This window comes from Balaenoptera ricei, chromosome 1 (assembly GCF_028023285.1).
Source record: "Balaenoptera ricei isolate mBalRic1 chromosome 1, mBalRic1.hap2, whole genome shotgun sequence".
NCBI classification, from domain to species: Eukaryota; Metazoa; Chordata; class Mammalia; order Artiodactyla; family Balaenopteridae; genus Balaenoptera; species Balaenoptera ricei.
Genome location: NC_082639.1, coordinates 189488078 through 189507813, shown reverse-complemented (window position 1 = coordinate 189507813; position 19736 = coordinate 189488078). Strand labels below are relative to the sequence as shown.

At 36.4% G+C, this 19736-nt stretch overlaps 1 protein-coding gene across 9 annotated transcripts in view; it reads right to left on the bottom strand.

The window, feature by feature from the left end:
• The window catches only part of NEK7 (NIMA related kinase 7), a 340627-nt gene that overhangs the window by 94149 nt on the left and 226742 nt on the right, over window positions 1–19736 (bottom strand). For 6 of the 9 annotated variants that reach the window (XM_059943019.1, XM_059943046.1, XM_059942991.1 and 3 more), the window contains one exon: window positions 6075–6159. In XM_059943019.1, coding sequence (XP_059799002.1) covers window positions 6075–6131 — 57 coding nt within the window. In that variant the 5' untranslated portion in view covers window positions 6132–6159. Of the gene's footprint in view, window positions 1–6074; window positions 6160–18672; window positions 18750–19736 lie in introns of all 9 variants that reach the window. The other 3 variants (XM_059942998.1, XM_059943009.1, XM_059943028.1) reach the window with 1 other exon arrangement.

Genomic DNA, 19736 nt, shown 5'->3' with positions numbered 1-19736 from the left:
TCTCTCACACCTTGGTCTAACAAAGCGTTGCCAAGAATGGCTTCCTATCGTATTTTTGATGTAGGTACCAAGGCACAGGCCACTGTTTGAACTTGTGCCAGGAAGAGAAATTCCAAAGACATTTATGTATCTTAATATTCATTTAAAAGGTGGTGCTTGAAAAGATGGAGAATGGGTTGATCTGACACCCAGTTTGTCTTCAACAAGCATTTACTGAATGCCTACTACGTGCCCTAGGTACCACTCCGGGGTCTCGGGATGAAGCTTATACTCTAGGGAAAGCAGACGATGAAAAAGTGAAAAGGCGATCAATTCTACGCAGAAAAATATGGCAGCAAAGGCTTACTGGGTGGGTGTGAAGGTTCAATTTTCATTAAATGATCAAAGAAGGTGATAGTTAAATATATCCTGGAAGATGATGAGTTAGTAAGCCAATGAGAAACTACTCGAAGGTTTTAAACAGACACAATTTGACTGAAATTTTGTATTTTACATTTAAGGTTTATATAACTTTTATTGAGAGCAGGCTGAAGGGAGGCAAGGATGGAAGCTGGTAAGCTACTGAAATAAGTTATGTGAAAAAGTAAAATTACTTTGACCACAGTAGTAGCAGCAGAGGAGGCAAGAAGTATCCCAATTCTAACTGTATGTTAAAGATGGAGCTGTGGGGTCTGGGAACAGGTGAGACACAACACGAGAGAGCTGGAAGAAGCCAGGGACGTCTCCAGGAGCTTCAGCCTGAGCAAGGGAAGGACGGACCTGCCACCAACTGTGATAGAGAGGCCTGCAGACAGAAGGGTTGGGCGGCACCATTCAGAGTTCAGCTTCACACGTGATCGCTTTGAGACACACAAATTTGAGGTCAAGCAGGCAACTGGATACATGAGTCTGGAATTCAGGACAGAGGTCCAGGTTGAGATATAAATGTGAGAGTCACCAGCATATGGATATTTAGAATCACGAAACTGGAAGAGATCTCCAAGCAGGGATATAGATAGAAAGAGGTCTCAAGCCTTGAAGCCCTCCATTGTTAAGAGGTCCAGGAGGTGAGGAGAAATCAGCAAAGGATGGACCAGTAAGATGAGAAAAACAAGGTTCTTGGAAGCTGAGCAATGAACAGGTTTCAAAGAAGAGAGTACGATCGACTACTAAACGCAGCTGATGAGCCACGGAGGCTGAGGCCTGAGGGCTGACCAGGGACTGAGCACCTGCACATGACCGGGACCTTGACAAGGCAGGCTAGCCGGGAGGGTGGGGAGAAGGCTTCACTGGAGCACACTTCAGAGAGTGAAGGGGGAAATGGGAGACAAACCTGCAAATAAAGCTAAGAATTAGCAATAAAAGGCAGGAGAGAAATAGGTTAACAGCTGGAGAAAAGAAGGACTTTAAAAGCTGGTTTTGGTTTGGACTTGTTTTGGTTTTGAGATAGGCTGGGACAGGGGACCCTCTACCTGAGTGCTTGCACTTGCAACTGGGCAACAGGATGTAAAGAAACCGTAAGGGACTAAAAATAACTGCATGCATGTGCAGTCGGGCAGTTATGAACAATAAGATATACAAAGGCCACAAACCAACGGCCCCTTCTGAGGTGCCAGGAGCAAAAGCAGGGTCCTGCACAAGATCCCTGCACACAGCACCACCCAGAGGGCGAGCAGACCACCTAAGCCAGGCCTCCTGACAGACCTACCCTGCCCTCAGCCCGTTCAATGAACCAGCTCAAGCCCCCTCGGGGAGCAAGCAAGGGCACCTAATGCTCGTTTTCACCCCCCAGCCCCACCCCCCAGCGGCACGAGTCTCAATAAAGCCTTGCCTGAATCTCTCATCTGGCCTCTTACCAATTTCTATTGATTAAAGAGTCCAAGGACCCGAGCAGGTCACGGTTTGTTGTTTAGATGGAAGAGAGAACCACACGATGGCGTGCTAGTGAAGGGCCTGCAGAGAGGGGCCAACAGGAGCAGAGGGTGGATGGGATCCAGTGGTCAGGGGCGCGCTGGCCTTGGGCACAGTGTGGCTGGTTCATCTGGTGACAGAAAAGGCCAGTCATGTGACTACGTGTCTGGGAGAAGTCGGTGGAAGTTCTCTTCTGATTGTTTCGGTTTTTTAAGCTTAACGGGAAGCAAGGGCATCAGCTAAGTGTGAGGATGGGGGAGATAGTGCTGGGGGTTTGAGGAGAGCAGAGATACGAGATGTCACTGAGGGGAGAGGGAGTGAAGGGGCCAACAACACGACTGCTGGGCAGCTGAGGTTTACTTGAGGTTCACAGTCACGAACTGAAACTGTGGCAGGAGCCCTCTTTCCTCAGAACAGCCGCTGCTCATTCTCCTGTGCCTGAAGTCATTCAATGAAGCAAACTACCAAAAGGAGAACGTCACACCTAAATTTCTACAGAGAATTCAAAACACACAAGCTGTACTCAGTGCTACTTATAACAAACAGCTTGGCAAAATCAATTTATCAAAAGAAGTAAACTACGTGATGACCCGTATTTCATAAAGTAATTCTGTAAGATGAGCTAAAGACCGGGGACGGTAATACAACCATCACGTCCAAAACCCATCCCACTCAACACAGTCCACGGGGGCAACGGCGCTCTGGCCCCCAGAGCGCCCAGATCGCTACCCCAAACATGCTGCAAGGTCACCTTCATCTCATCCCTACACCTCGCTTCACAGGGATGCAAACGCACAGGGGGCCTGCAGTTTGGGCCACCAGGAAGCTTAAAGGAATGGTTGATCTACCTTACTGCTTGGGTTGGAAGACTCCCAGACAAGGTTCTCATACCTTCCAAGCAATAAAAACGAGGAACATCTATTTTCCTACCTGTAGATCTGGGAAGCTTTCCCTCTTTCACAGGTAGCCAAAGTGTTACACTAGATATCTTCAAATTTGCAAATAAAAATTATAACCTAAGTCCTGGTGATTATCATAATTAAAACTAATCCTCCCTTCTAATCACTCCCATAAATTCTTAAAATTGTGCTCTGATTATAATTGTTTTATATTTATCTCTATGATAAAAAGTGAATGTACCATAGTGCTCTTCACTCAATGATCAGAAATCAAAATACTCAAAAAATGTTAGTTGTAAACTTCCATGGTTTAAAATTAGTCTCATACTAAAATATTTTAGTAAGTATTTTCCTATTTCTCTGTCACCACCTTTATATAGTCTGAATTTTCTTTTTTAAATTAAGCTAAATCCATTGTTCCACCAACAAGAGTCCAACAGGATACAAATCTAGTCAAAACATCCTTTCAGTACTTTCTGGCTTTAGTAGAAGGAATCAAAGGAAAAAGGGAAGGAAAAGGAAGCTGATAGAAAAAAAATTTCCCTAAGTTCAAGAGAATGACAATACACACAAAAAAATTAATAGAGATACATAAATCTCACATCCTAAAGCTTAAAAAAAAAGGAACTCACACAGTACTAAAAAAAAGGAACTCTCACAGTAATATGTGAGACCACATATTACACATTACGGGGTTAGAGTATTCATCTCGGAACAAGAAAAAGAAAGATATGCCAAGAATATACATCACTTGTCATTATACAGGGGATTGGTATTTGACACTTGGAAAGCTGACTTCGTTTTCTGTTTATGTCCAGACACGTATTAGCATCACAAAAGTAGGAGTCACTCAGCTAACCATATGTTGCCGTATCACCCCGTTATTCAGGCCAATGGTGTGGAACACAACAAAAGAAGGTTGTCAGCCCCTAGCAGAGCCTGTCCTTTGCCAGCCTTTAAAAATCATGCTACTGAGAGCAGTAACATTTTTCAAAGACTTAATAAGCAATAACGCCTGTAAACTCTTGTCAGGTAATCTCACACCATCAGTCTGGACGCAGAGACAGGAAAAACCCTCCCTCTTTCCCCCACCCCTGGGAGCAGCAGCAGGAGGCAGAGATGAAGGGAACTGTGTGAAAAGAGATGCAGAACCACGGACGTGGTTCTGAAATGTATGCTGCATGGTCCCAGGAAACCATGACTTTCCTGGCTGGTGAGTCAGTAGAAGGCAAAAATGAAAGTGCTCATTTTTTTTTTCCTTTGAAATTTAGGACTGTTCAAAACAGAATTTCAAAATCATGACATGAACTACCTAATTTTAGAAGTGCTTCTTTTACTGTCTTCACTAGAAACAATATAATACGGTCCCATAGTATCTATGTATGTGTGTAAAACTAGCACTAAGATACACCTGTATCTAATAGAAACTGCTTATTATAATCTTGGTAATTTATGACCATACACAAAATATAGATGGTAGATCTAAAAAAAAAAAAAAAAAATCATCTTGAAATTAAAATATTGGTCTTACTCTAAGCTCTAAAGGTTCTCTTTTCTGAATACGGTACAGAGAATTCAGACGGGTGTAACAAAGAAAACAATGTAAAATTCAACTGGGTAAAGGGCTAATTTAAACACGTTCATTTGAAGGCGTCCCTGGTTGGTTTCAATCACACATTCTTATTGAGCCCCTGCTTCATGTGGGGAGCTGCAGTATCACAGGACATCCAAAGAAAGTAAGACACAGTCTAAATCCTCAAGGAGAGTTTAACCCAATAGCAAAGATAAGGAAAATGCCCATGTAGAATGACACAAAGGCCTCAGAAACACCAGAAGAGACATAACAAAGGAGGCACCATCACGTTTCCAAGGAAAAAATATTACATTCACAAAATCAGAAAAAGCTTCATAGTGGAGATGGCATTTTAGATGGTCCTTGAAGGGTGGGCAGGATTTCAAAAATTGGAGAGGGGGATGAGGGCACAAGATGAAAAAAGTCACAGAGGCAGAAAAGACAGTTTATTCTGGAGGCAGTATTTCCTGCACTGTGCCTCACAGACATGGATTCTGAGAGAAGCCAATAAATGTGCTTCAACAAAAAGGATCCCGTGGTCAAATAAGTCTGGAAAACACTACCCCCCGAAACCCCCTCCAGGAAATTCACAGTGCACCCTAATAATACAGGGAAGGCTCTGAGAAAGTACTGTCATGAAGCAGCTGTGTAAACCCTAGTCTCCCAAACTTATCTGACTACGGAACTCATTTGAAAGAACATCTATAACAGACCAATTACAAGTACTGAAATTGAATCTGTGATTTAAAAACTCCCAACAAACGAAAGTCCAGGACCAGATGGCTTCACAGGCGAGTTCTACCAAATATTTAGAGATGAGTTAACACCTATCCTTCTGAAACTATTCCAAAAAAACTGCAGAGGAAGGAACACTCCCAAACTCATTCTATGAGGCCACCATCACTCTGATACCAACACCAGAGAAAGATACCACGGAAGTACATCTACCAATTCTTCACTTCCAGAATTACGATCAAGCAAAATTGGGACAAGGCTGGCACAGTAAATTTGGAACACTGTAGAAGGCCTCCAACACCAAACTGAAAAAACATGGTATTTACTAATAACAACAACAGAAATGAACTGCTGCCTCTGTGCAGGGATGAATGTTATTTTAGACACGTCGTCATACACGGGGCTTTAGGGCAAGCATCCATCGTGAACACAGCATGCGAGGCGATTAACTTCTATAGTGTGTGTACATGTTTTGCTGAAACATTCCTTTAACTCCATTTCATGTTATAAAAAAACGAGCAACTATGTAACAGGGGAAACACATTGCTACTCAGAGAAAATAAGAAAAGTGACAGTAACAGAAGGCAGTCGTGGGCAACGCAGGACCAGCCAGAGCAGAGACAGGCACTAGACACACAGGCGCCGCCTTGCCTTTTCTCTTCCTCTCTGAGCCAAACATTAGCTCCCAAAGCCTGTAGGTCATTCAATTCAAGTTAAAAGCTAAAGCTGCCCCCCTCTTTTTTTTTCATATTTGTACATGAGGACTAAATATTCTAAAACAGTATTTTATAATAGAAACAATTCTGATTGAAGCTTGGATTCATAACTAGCATTTTTGGCTACTTTATTTCCTAAAGGGACTGTACATGTACTACTTCCTTCCTCACTGCATGTACATCTATGTCTACACACACACACACACACACACACACACACACACACACACTCTTATGGCTGCATTTATTAGAACAAATTACCTGCGGTTGGAACTGAGGAACAGGTGGCCCTTGCATTCCTTGTGATTGCTCATCCATCGTCTGAAGCAACAGGAACTTCAGAACTCTGCAAAAAATGTAAAGTTGAAATTTAAATAATGCAATCATTACCAGTACATACTTGAGATGAACCTAATGCTTCAAAAATGTCCATTAAGACACTCCATACTCTTATCTGCCATTTGCTAAATCCAAGCTCTGCTTAGCTAACACAAATATTCACTATCTCAGCTAATTCTTATCAAAAGTAGCACGTTATGCTTAGAAAATCCGGTTTTGTGAGATGAAACTCTCTCTTCTCCATTACATCTTATAGATCAAAGAGGCTTCCCCTCTCCCTCCCCGACGTGAGAAGATAATCACCACGGTAAGCTTCCCAGAATTGTGGCTAACGTTTTACATTCCTAAAATGCACTTCATCTTCATATTCTAAAAATGTTAGCACTTTTGTTCTTCGTGTCCAACTATAATGCTTACTGTGATTTTCAGGTTTAAACTTAAAAGGCCTGTCCTCATATGAGGGTGTTTACTCTTTTATGCATATATTTTTTGTAATTACAAAACATCCACCCATTAATTCAGTAAACACAGGCTGAAGACCAAGCATACGCCAAGTCCTGCACAAGGCTCAAGAACTAAACTATAAAACAGCCGACACCCCTGTCCAGGAGCCACTTCTGCACTGATTCTACACAACACCAAGTATCTCTAGGTTCTTCATAAGTGTAATTTTATAACTAAAATCTTGTGGGTTTAAAAAACTAGGGTCCATTTAAATAGGATCAACAGACAGAGAAATTAAAACACATTTTCACTTCATTATACCCTTTAAAAAGCAATAAAAATATTCTAGACCTGGGTTATTTGTATTGCAAATATTTTTTACCATCTTGTAGAAAACCTTCCCAATGGCATCTTTTAATTAACTTATGAACAGAAATTCATAAATTTAATATGTTCTAATTAAGCAATCGTTTCCTTTATGGTTAATGCTTTTGTGCACAAAATGCTTAATAATTTAAGAATTATTTCCCTACTCTAAATTCTCATACAGTATCTTTCAATGTAAGCTTTATTGCTTTGCCTTTCATATCTAAATTTGCAATTGATCTGGAATTAAAGTTTTGTACAATATATGGTGAAGTCAATATTTAGTTTGTTTTTCCATATGGCTATCCAACCGACTTCAAATCATATACTGAAAAGATTGTCCTTTACCCCACACCCCATTACAGTGCTACTATATCATTCTCATCATATATCAAATGACTGCACACATATATATAATATACCAGTGTCTGGTGTAGGTTTATTATAAAGTCTTGTTATATGCTTAATCACATATATGATTTTAATATAAATTTTAGAACCAGCTTGTTTGTTTCTATTTTTAAAAAAAAAAAAAGCCTATCGAGATTTTGATTACAATTACATGAACTCTATAGATCAATTTGGAGAAAACTGACATTTTAATAATATTGGGTCTTCAGACCCATGAATACAGGATATCTCATTTATTTTAGGTTTAATTTCTTTCAATCATGGTTTTCAGTTTCAATACTGGTCTTTCACATGTTTTTTCAGGTTATTTCCTAAGTATATTATATTTTTTGATACTACTGTTAATGGTAGGTGTTTTTTATTTCAATGTTCTGACAGCATACAGAACTACAACTGATTTCTGTATATTGACCTTTTATCTTGCAAACTTGCTAAACTCTCTTATTGGTTCAAGTAGATTTTTTGTAGTTTCTTGCCTTATTGCAATGGCTAGAACCTCCAGTACAATGAATAGAAGCAGAGATATCATTTTCTTGTTCCTATCTGAGGAGGAAAGCATTCAGCCATTTACCATTAAGTATAATGTAAGATGTACATTTTTCATAAATGCCCTTAATTTATCAGGTTGAGCTAGTGCCCTTCTATCCTTACTTTGCTGAAAGATTTTATAATGAATAGATGTTAGATTTTTGTCAAATTCTTCATCTGTGTCTGAGCTGATTATACACTTTTTAAATTGTTAAAATGTTGAATTTTGGTGGTTCATTTATTTAAAATTTTGAACATTCATTCTGGTGAACACTAAGCCAGTATTCATTTCTGGGATGGACCCCATTTAGTCATGATATATAATCCTACTTATGTATTTTTGGATTCAATTTTATATAGTGTTGGATTCGAGGAGGAGGAGAGGGAAGGAGAAAGAGAATCCCAGTAATGAATTAGAATACATTTTAGTGTGAAATCTGAATCATTAAACAATCAAGAGACAATGCTTTAAGGCTACACATTAAGGCAACATTGGTTATTTAAAATGTGTATAAGCAACAAGGACACTTTTGCAAAAGGTAGTATAAATTAAACAGTTTCTCCAGCTTAGGAAAAGAAAAGCTATTACAAGCCAACTACACATCCAAAATGGTATCTTACAACTTACTGCTATTATTCTAATGCAGGACAGATTATTGTTAAAAACTGCACATTTCAGAACACCAAGAAATTTTCATTTTTTTCTTACCTTTTAAGCAAGACAACATCAGAATAAAGACTTTTAAAATTAAAAAAAAAAAAGAAATCTAAATCATTAAAATCAACATTTCACATCTAGTGTCCCACAGATAGTTTCCCAAGACACTTCATAAAAAAAAGGTTTCCTGGTCAAAGACCTCTGTGAAATACTACTCGCTATATGAATCTCTCTTAGAAAGTCATAGTAAATATTAGCTAAATATTACTAAAGGACCCAAGCAGGCCTGCAGTTAAAAAAAAAACAACTTCACTTATATTTAACTTATTTAAGCACAAAATGCTTTCTTTGTGTAACATATTTTAATATCCCACAGCTTGACTAATCCTGAAAAGAGAAGACACTATGAGAAATGTGCTAGATTATAACAAAGTGGGTTTCATCACACCTCCTGATGTGTGACAATGTCTAAGCAAATAAAATTATGAAGAAAAGAAGCCAACGTAAAACAAAACAAAACAAAACACAAAAAAGAAACATAAAAATGAAAGGAAACTTAGAAGTGATTTAACCTAACAATCTGCATAACAGGGAAATCACTTCTACAGTACCCCAGACAGAGGTCAAAGGGCCTCTGCTTAGAAATAAAAGTCTGTATGAAATACTCATATTGCACATAAGCTTAGTAATACAATGAATAATACGCAACAAAATTTTCTTTGCATAATATCTAACACGGTTCCATGTGTCACTGGATTCTTAATGCTTTTACAGAAAAAGGATATATCAATGTTTGTATACTGATTTAATATCATCATATTTCCAAAGGCCAAATATATTTATATATTATCTCTTTCCACTAATCTCCTCACAAATGAAATAAAAACACATTTAATGTATAAATATGTTAAACATGCATTCAGTCTTCTAGATTATAATTTCCATGATACAGGGATCTACCTGTGTCATCCACAGCTGTACCCCCAGTTCTTAGGTCAATGCTTGCCACAAAATGAGTGCTGAGCAAATATTTATTTAATGAATGAATAAACGTGTCTCTGTCATAAAAACATCAAATAATAATTGCTAAAGTTTAATAAGTCTAAAATCAATGGCGAGTAAAATAATGATCAACTTCAACAAATTTGGCAACCAATCTTCAATTAAAAAAGGCTGCCCAAAGAAGGTGCTGCCTGAATCAGGTTTTCAATAAGGAAGAGTTCACAAGGTTTAGACGAGGCAATGAAGAGAGGAAACCTGGGAAAAGGAAAGAACACATCAAAATACCCAAAAGCAGAGCACAACATCTTATAAGTAAAATTAAAGTTGGCAGGTGGTGAGAGATAGCTGGGGGGAGTTAAATATCACAAGGTTAGGCTAACAACATAGACAGCTGTGCGCTCATGAAAAAGCTTTTATGATATTTACTTTATCCAGCTGGTATCAGACAGCTAAAGCTGGGTTTCAAGAAGCTAAGAGAGGGAAGTTCATTTTTTGAAATACAACCTTTCTTGCTGTGTGACAGAGTAGAGGGGCTCACAACCACAAGCAAGACCAGTCAAGAAGCTACTGCAACAGTCCAGACAAGAGGTGATAAGGGCCCTCACCAAGGTCTCTTACTTCACCTCAACCAGCTTTCAATACAACTATCTCACTTTCTGCAAATGTTCTGTGCCCCATAGTCTCCTGGATTTTCTCCCACATTATTGCTTCTTTTTCTAAGTTCCTTTTGCTATCCAACATTTATGTTGGAGTGCTCTATGACTTGAATCTTTATTTTTTTTAAACCTACATTCTCTCAAGGCAACCCATCCAGCCCCATGACTTTGATTACTAACCATGGATGATTACTCTGAAATTTCTCTCTACTACACGCATCTGTTCTGAGCTCTGAGCCACAAACACCAATATCCAAATGACCGCCTGATAGCTTCACAATTCTTGAATAGAAGATTCCATCTCCCATTCTTAAAAAAAAAAAAAAAAAAAGGCAAGCTTCTCTAATCTTCTTTATCTCTTTACGTGTATCACCATCTACTCAGTTGATCCAGCCCAAACTTCTTAAACTTATGGGTCTCAGGACCTCTTTACCTGAGAACCCCAAAGACCTTTTGTTCATGTGGATCATGGCTATCAGTATTTCCCACATTAGAAATAAAAACTGAGAAATGTTTAAAATACATACTAATTCATTTACAAATAAGAGCAATCACTACAGGCTTATAAATAACATACTTTTATGAAAAATAGCTAACTTTTCAAAAATTAGAAGAGAAACATTGTTTTACATTTTGTAGATTTCTTTAATGTCTGTCTTCTACATTCAGGTTGTTGAGATATGTTGTTTTGGCTGAAGTATACTTTTAAAAATCTGGTCTTACACAGATGTATAGTTGGAAAATAGAGTGTTCTAATACCCACTGTGGATATCCCTGTGGATATTCTTTAGTACTAACACCAAACTTGACAAGTGGCAGATTCATAAAGGTTAACTGCGACGTGGACTGTCAAAACTTACCAATGAACTTTTGTACTCTGTAATGTGAAAATCCAATGGCCTCTCTTGCCCTCTAAATAGATCTTTTACTCATGCATGATTCTGTAACATCATGCACTGGTTATCTGGAAAATTTTAGTTCCCTTAGTTACTCAGATCCTCTATAAATGTTGAACATTTCATTATACAATATTCAAAAACACATTCATCAATATCACCACTAATCTCATCAGAAGTCTTTAAATACTAGGAAGATGCCAAGGACAGAGTGATGAATATAATTTTTCCAAAATTCCAACTTTCACTTTAAAAGTTCAAATTTTATCATTAGTAACAAACAACGTCACTTGTTTTCCCTTAAATGACAGGCACTTAATTTTCAAGAAAATGTCTACAAAACACCTAGGTCTGAATGTCAGTTGCTGCTTCAAGTGAAAACAGTGTCCCATGAAAACAGTAGCTGTCAGGCTGCTCCTCCAACACCTGCAGAGAGGCTTTTCTCAAGACAACTTTGATTTGCTGCCATGGTGCTTAAAGTCTACTTCCCATTTCATCACACGTATTAAAGGACTTGTACTCAAAGGTTGAAATGTGATAAAAAATAATACTCTTTAACTGCTTCATCAAGTACATTTTAAAATGAAACTCATACTTTTTATTACTATTCCATAAGGTAGAGAAGACAAAGACTAGTAGTTTGGTATTGCTGCACTGATTCAAGCTAAGGCATCAGTGCTTTTACAAATAATGTCTTAATATTACAAAAATCATTTGCTCTTGCAGACCACATGAATGAACCTCAAGGACCCCAGCCAATCCCCAACCCTCACCATCCCCAGAAGTCGAAAGACCACACTTTCAGAAGCTCTGGTCCAGTCAAAAACCTACAATTCATCTGTGATTCTTCCCTCCCCCTCACCTCCCTGCTCCCCATTCCAACACACCAGAAAGTGCCATTTGTTCTATTTCCAAAATAAATCTCAAATCTGTCCATGCTCCTCTATTGCCACTAACACAACCCTATAAGGTGTCATTATATCTCCGCCAGAGATTACTCTAATAGCCTAGGAAGTGGTCTCTCTTCTTCCACCATTCTCTGCACAGTGGTATTTCCGATCTTAAGGAAAAACCCGAACGAACTTTTTGGCCACCCCAATATTTTAAAAACACAAATCAATTCATGACATTCCCATTGCTCTTGGACTAAAATCCCAACTCCTTGCCAAACACGGCAGGGCCCTGTAAAGCATCTCCTGCCTCCCTCTCCCACGTCAGGTCATCCTAGTCTCTCTCACTAACGACCTGCCATCAACATGAAAACCCCTCTGCTCTTGAAACCCTTTAAGTCTTTCCTGGCTTCAGGGCCTTTGTACGCTGTCCCTACCCTAACAATCCTCTCCAAAGTAGGACCCAGCCCTCCCTGTTTACCTTTCATATCATCACCCTTTCGTTCCTATGGAGCAATTATGACAATTTATAATTATCTTGTTCATTTTTTAACTTGTTTATTGTTTATCTCCTCTGCTATAAGGCAGGTAACATAAAGGCAGGACCTTATCATTTTGTTCCCTGCCGTACTCCCCCAGCAAGAACCTGGCACATAACGGGCACCCAATAAACATCTGCTGAATGAATGGAAAATCAGGAACAGAGGACAGATTTTACAGTGGCTTATGTTTAGACGTGTAGGACTTAAGACTGATTAGAAAGTTAAAGACAACTCCAAAAGTCATCATTAGCTTGGAGGACACAGGGCACGGGAGTAGCACCATCCAAACAAGACTGATAGAGAAGAAACCAAAATAGGGTGGGTGTTAGGAAGAGCAGGGTACAGGATGAAAATGATACAGAAAAACCTAACTGTGAGTTACTAGGAGAAAGACCACATATAAAAAGTTCATAACAGCCAAATTTTGCCAAGTAGAATCTCTAGGAAAGGGGAATTCAATACACTGTCCTGTAATTCTCATATCGATTATTTTTATTAGCTAAAGCTCTTCAATGTGTTTGAAAACAGTTCTCTTTTTTAAAATGGAAGTATAATTGACTTACAGTATTATACTAGTTTCGGGCATACAACACAGTAATTTGATATTTTTATAGAATATACTCCATACAAAATTATAAAATATTGACTACAGTCCCTCTGCTGTACATTATATCCTTGTAACTTACTTATTTTTTACCTAGTAGTTTGTACCTCTTAATTCCCTTTACCTATCTCCCCCTCTCCCCTCTGGTTAACTATTAGTTTGTTTTCTGTGTTTGTGAGTCTGTTTCTGCTTTATTATATTGGTTCGTTTTCTTTTTTAGATTCCACATACAAGTGAAAACCTACAGTATTTGTCCTTCTCTGTCTACATGTTGTCTTTCTCTGTACATCCATGTTGTTACAAATGGTAAAATTTCATTGTTTTTATGGCTCATTAATATTTTATTGTGTATATATACCACACCTTCATTATCCATTCATTTGTTCATGGAAACTTAGGTTGTTTCCATGTCTTCACTATTTTAAATAATGCTATGAACACTTGGGAACATATATCTTTTCAAATGAGTGTTTTCATTTCCTCTGGATAAATACCTAGCAGTTGAATTGCTGGACCGTATGGTAGTTCTATTTTTAATTTTTTGAGGAACCTCCATACTATTTTCCATAGTGGCTGCACCAATTTACATTCCCACCAGCAATGCACGAGGGTTCCCTTTACTCCACATCCTCTCCAACAATGTGTTATTTCTTGTCTTCTTGATGACACCCATTCTGACAGGTGTGAGGGGATATCTCATTGTGATTTTGATTGGCATTTCCCCAATAATTAATGATATTGAGTATCTTTTCATGTGCCTGTTGGCCATCTGTATGTCTTCTCTGGAAAACTGTCTATTCAGTTCTTCTGCCCATTTTTTAATTGGATTTTTTTTTATATTGAGTTGTATGAGCTATTTATATATTTTGGAGATTAACCCCTTACCAGACATATCATTTGCACATATTTTCTCCCATTCAGTAGGCTGTCTTTTCATTTTGTTGATGATTTCCTTCTCTGTGCAAAAGCTTTTAAATTTGATTAGGTTCCATTTATTTTAGCTTTTGTTTCCCTTGCCTAAGGAGACAGATCAAAAAATATACTGCCAAGACCAATGTCAAAGAATGCACTGCCTCTGCTTTCTTCTAAGAGTTTCATGTTTTCAGGCCTTACATTTAAGTCTTTAATCTAGTTTGAGTTTATTTTTGTATATTGTGTGAGAAAATTGGGCTTTCTATTCTATTCCATTGATCTGTGTGTTTCTGTGCCGGTTCCATACTGTTTTGATAACTGTAGCTTTGTAGCACGGTCTGAAGTCAGAAAGCATGATACTTCCAGCTTTGTTCTTTTTTCTCAAGAATGCTTTGGCTATTTGGGGGTCTTTTGTGGTTCCATACAAATTTTATAATTATTTGTTCTAGTTCGGTGAAAAATGTCATGGGTATTTTATATAGGATTGAGTTAAATCTGTAGATCACTTTGGGTAGTATGGATATTTTAACAATATTAATTCTTCCAATCCATGAATATGGTATATCTTCCCATTTATTTGTATCATCTTCAATTTCTTTCATCAATATCTTATAGTTTTCTAAGTATAGGTCTTTCACCTGCTTAAATTTATTCCTAGGTATTTTATTCTTTTTGACGCAACTGTAAATGGGACTGTTTTCTTGATTTCTCTTTCTGATCTAAAGATAGTTTCATTATTAAGTGTACAGAAATGCAATAGACTTCTGTATATTAATCTTGTATCCTGCAACTTTACTAAATTCATTTATTAGTTCTAATAATTTTTTGGTAGAGACTTTAGGGTTTTCTATATAAAGTATCATGTCATCTGCAAACAATGGCAGTATTACTTCTTTCCTTCCAATTTGGATGCTTTCTATTTCTTTGTCTTGTCTGATAGCAGTGGCTAGGATTTCCAATATTATGTTAAATACAAATGGCAAGAGTGGGCATTGTCTTGTCTCTGATCTTAGAGGAAAAGCTTTCAGCTTTTCACCACTGAGTATGAAGTTAGCTGTGGGTTTGTCATTATGGCCTTTATTATGTTGAGGTATGTTTCCTCTATACCAACTTTGTTGAAATTTTTTATCATGAATGGATATTTAAATACTCCAAATATTTTCATATATATCCACAATCTCAGTACACATTAAAGTAAAACAATCTTCCCATATTCTTGTGTGTAGTCACATATTTTGCAGAAAAGAAAACTACAAAGTTAAGAATCTGAATTTCATATATAAAAGCTAACTCAGTGACAAAGTATTTATTTATAAGCAATTGTGTCTGTCAGTGGACTAATTCATAATTCACATGACCCTGATAAGAAAATTATTAAGTAAAATACAAAATACTATATATACTATAAACGATAAATAACATAGCCTTCAGTGACACGGTATTAGATAGCCATCTTAATTTGAACACTGAAACAGCATTTACAGCACCATTCCTTAAATGAAAACAACACCTTTCCTAGTTCCATTTTAATAAACTTATAAAATACAAAGCCCTGAGATAGTTATAAGCAAATTAAATCATGCTAAATTTATACTTTTTTCCTGAATATTACTTGAATTGAATAACCTCAGTTAATATGTTCACTTTGGCCAAAATCTTCAACAAAATGAGAAGCTTTATTCTGTGCCTATAGACATCCTCAATGAATTTATTATTTCTTACAGGAACTGCCTTTAAATCATACATTTCAAAACACTAACCTGATTTTTTTGTCAATTATAAAGTACAGTACTAAACATATGACAGAATAAAAAAGATGAGACTTAAATATGCATTGATATTTGTAAGAAAATCATTTTGTGCATTTTATTTGTGATCGTGATTTTGGTCAAAAAAGTTATAACTAGCCATTAAATTAAAAAATTTTAATTATAGTCAATACTAAAGAATGCTTAGCTAAAGAAAAATATTTCCTTCATTCTGCAACACAAATTACTTAATAATAAAGACTTAAAGGTCAGTCAATCTTGCAATCTTTCAATTCAACTTCTAATGTAAAGCTTAAAGTAAATGCAACTCAACTAACAATGGGTATGTATAGATTCTATTCATTAAAAATCTTTCTCTTTCTGTTTCCAAACATATATTTTGATAATTTCATCATTCTATCCAGTTTCTCAACAACCAATTTTGACACAGTACTAAATCCTAAATATTGAACTATGTACATACCAATCTCAAGAGATTTCAGATAAACAATGATCAACTATATCATTCCTTATCTAACACATACTTTTCTATATTATTAAAGACTCTGGAAGCTACTTCCTGCTACTCATTACAGAAATTTTTTAAAAGTATTCTCAACAAAGAAACAAGTCAAAAATGGCAATCCAAGTACAAAAATAATAAAATTATAGCACTGGAAAAGAAGCAGTAGAAGATTAAATTCTAGTTTAAATCTAGCGCTACAGTTTCATTCATAAAGCAGAATGTTCTGCCTTATTTTTGTTAATAGTTATAGGCACAAAGAAATGTACATTAGAAATAAATATAAAACATGTTGAATATCACTGATAAAGAATACAAATTTAAGCAACAATGAAATAGTATACACCTGAGAACCTTTCAAAATGACACATATTTTAAAACTATATGTAATGCTTACATACATGTAATAACCTTTCTAGAGAGCAATATGGCAATAAACATTAATAATCATTCATACACTTTTACTCAGGACTCTCAATCCCACAACTCTATCCTAAAGAAATAAATCAGTGACTGAATTTTGGATTACACACAAGAATGTTTATTAAAAAGCATTTATCATAAAGGAAAACTAGAAACAACATAATGGTCCAACAATATGAAAATGTCTAAATAAAATACAGTAAACACATAAAATAGAACCCTAGACCGACCAAATGTTTATTAAAAATTGTAATGATATTTAAAGATGTGTCCAGTATAATGTGAAGTGAAAAAGCAAGATTTGGAGACAAATTTCCATGTTATATGTACTCAAAGTATACTGTTCTTATCACTAACAATTAGATAATTGTGTCGTTATTTGTTTAAGCTAACTATCTTGCCAAAATATCAGCCAAATAAGGGTAGGAAATTACCTATTTTATACATCACTGCATCCCCACGGTGGCTGGCACAGAGTTAAACATATAGCAAATATATAAACAAGCAAATATATAAACAAGAATCATACAAACTATGATTCTAACATGAATTCATAATATTTTAAATCAAAAACAGGAAGTTGCCTAATGAAAAAAAATTATCTTTAAGAAAAGCACATTTGTATACACGTATGGGTATTAAAAATAGTACAGGCAAACGTAGCTTCCATTATAGCAAAAGGATAATTCAGACCAACCCTCCCCTCTGAGGGCAATTAGTTACACAAAAGAAATATTTTTCAATCTGCTGGAATGCATCATGGAGCTGTGGAAATAGGGAAGAATTACAGGACCAGTGTCTGAGGGATGAAGGAAACCAAGGAGAAGTGGGTCTAATATCTGGGCATTTTTGCACTGCCTGTGGAGGGGCAGTTATGATGCCGAGAGGCTGTACAGCACTTCCAGCCTCTTGGGACTAGAGAAAGCGTAGTCCACAGCTCAGCAAGGGGTTGTGGCGAACAGCCCCACAATCTGGGTTGGGACCTTGAAAGCCTTAACCCTGGTAAACACACCTTCACAGTACTAAATCATCTGAAATCCTGAAACTGGATTGAGGTCATCTCTGATAGCTAAAACCCCCAGTCACCTGGCAGAAACACATGGAAATACACTCTGGAGAAAGAGAGTATCTTAGGTTTCAAATTACTGCTACAAACAATTCTACACATATAATCTCCAATGCATAATAAAAAGTAACTAGGCACTCTACCAAATAAGACCACATGAACAAAAATCAGTAGAGAGAAAAGACAGAATGAAAATGCTCTCAGACAGAAGGTGGAAGATGCAGGAAGGAATCATAAAAAAAGGCAATGGCGGACATTTAAGTAAGTATTATCAGCATGAACCAATAGATAAAAGTGATTATAGAGTTAAAAATAAATCTAGAATTGAACACATGAAAACCAATATATAAATAGAAGGTTAAATGGAGATAAAGCATGTTAAGATTCCTATTACAATGTCTGGAAAAAGGAAAGTACAAATTAGCCTTATCTTTATTCTTCTAGTCTACTTATCTTGTCCAAAGTTTTTATTTTAGCACTTCTTTTTATTATGGTATAATTTATATACAGAAAACTTGCCATTTTCCTGTTCAATTTCCATACATTTTGACAAATTTAGCCTTGTAACTACCACCAGAATCAAAATTAGAACAGTTCCATCAGCCCATAATGGAAGTAGCACTGCTTGTTTATCCACTCTCCAATTAACATACATTTGCATTGTTTTCCAGTTTGGGACAATTACAAATAAAGCCACTATAAATATCTGCATACAGGTTCACATGTAAGTTTTCACTTCACATGGGTAAATATCTAGGAATCGGATTGCTCAGGTAACGTTAGATTTTAATAAGGATGCTTGTAAAATAGAAGGTCTTTATTTGGTATGATAATAAGAAAACGAAAAGTACCTGAAATCATCCTGCTTCCCACACACCTCCTTGTGGTCTCAGTGAGGTTCTCCTTACTCATTCTTCTTTTGTTTACTCTAATAAAATCATCAAAAAAGATGGTATCATGTTTGCCTTTTGTATTTGTATTTTTGTCAAGTCATCATATGAGGAAGAAGGAAATAAGAGATAGAATTTCTAATAAAAATTATGGCAAATTGAGAAATGTATTGAACCTTTTAATTTTGTAGAAATGTAGACATTACCATCCCCTGACAATTCAATGACTTAGAATTGGTCTAAAATAAAATAAATAATTGGATGCTGAGAGAACGTAAATGCTGTATTTTCACTGAACGATTAAACCCAGTATGAGGAGAGGTGTTTATGAATTCCTATTCCTATAAAATGCATATGCTTGTGGACTAGTCAATAGGAGTGGTGTATTGAAAAAAGTAGAACACAGATAGTCAGAGAAATATTTAAACTGTTAAATATAAACTTTTTTGATATGGAATAATTTATGGTGAATTTTTTTCAAGAGAGTGAAATGAAGAAAAGTTCACAGCATTTGGCAAACAACCCTTTCTTTGAACTAAATCTTTTTAAAGCTGTTGTTACACTTCAGACATGTTCTCTAAAACACCTGAAAGAAGGGTTCTACATTACAAGGCAGATAAGTGTCTACTAAAAAATCACTTTAATGTTGTTTTATGTTAAAGTATCACTGAAAAGTAACAAAACAAAGGTTGAGATAATCAGGACTGATGTTTTTATTATGGTTCTTGCTGACACCTGCTGGTTCAATCTTATCTTCCTCCTTAATATACATCCATGTATATTTTGCATCTTAGATGCAAAAGCTTGTAGCACGTGAAAAAGAATCCTTAGATTAATCAAGGGACCAACGACCCAAAAACTAAATGAGCACACGTCAGGCAACTAATCACTTCCCATATCCACTGAGTTACTGAAATCAGTGTTGTGGCTTTACTATAACTCACTTCCCAATGAATTTAATTAATACAAATTATCTGTGACCTAATATTTTGATTCTGCCTTATTATTTAATTCTGATACTAAAG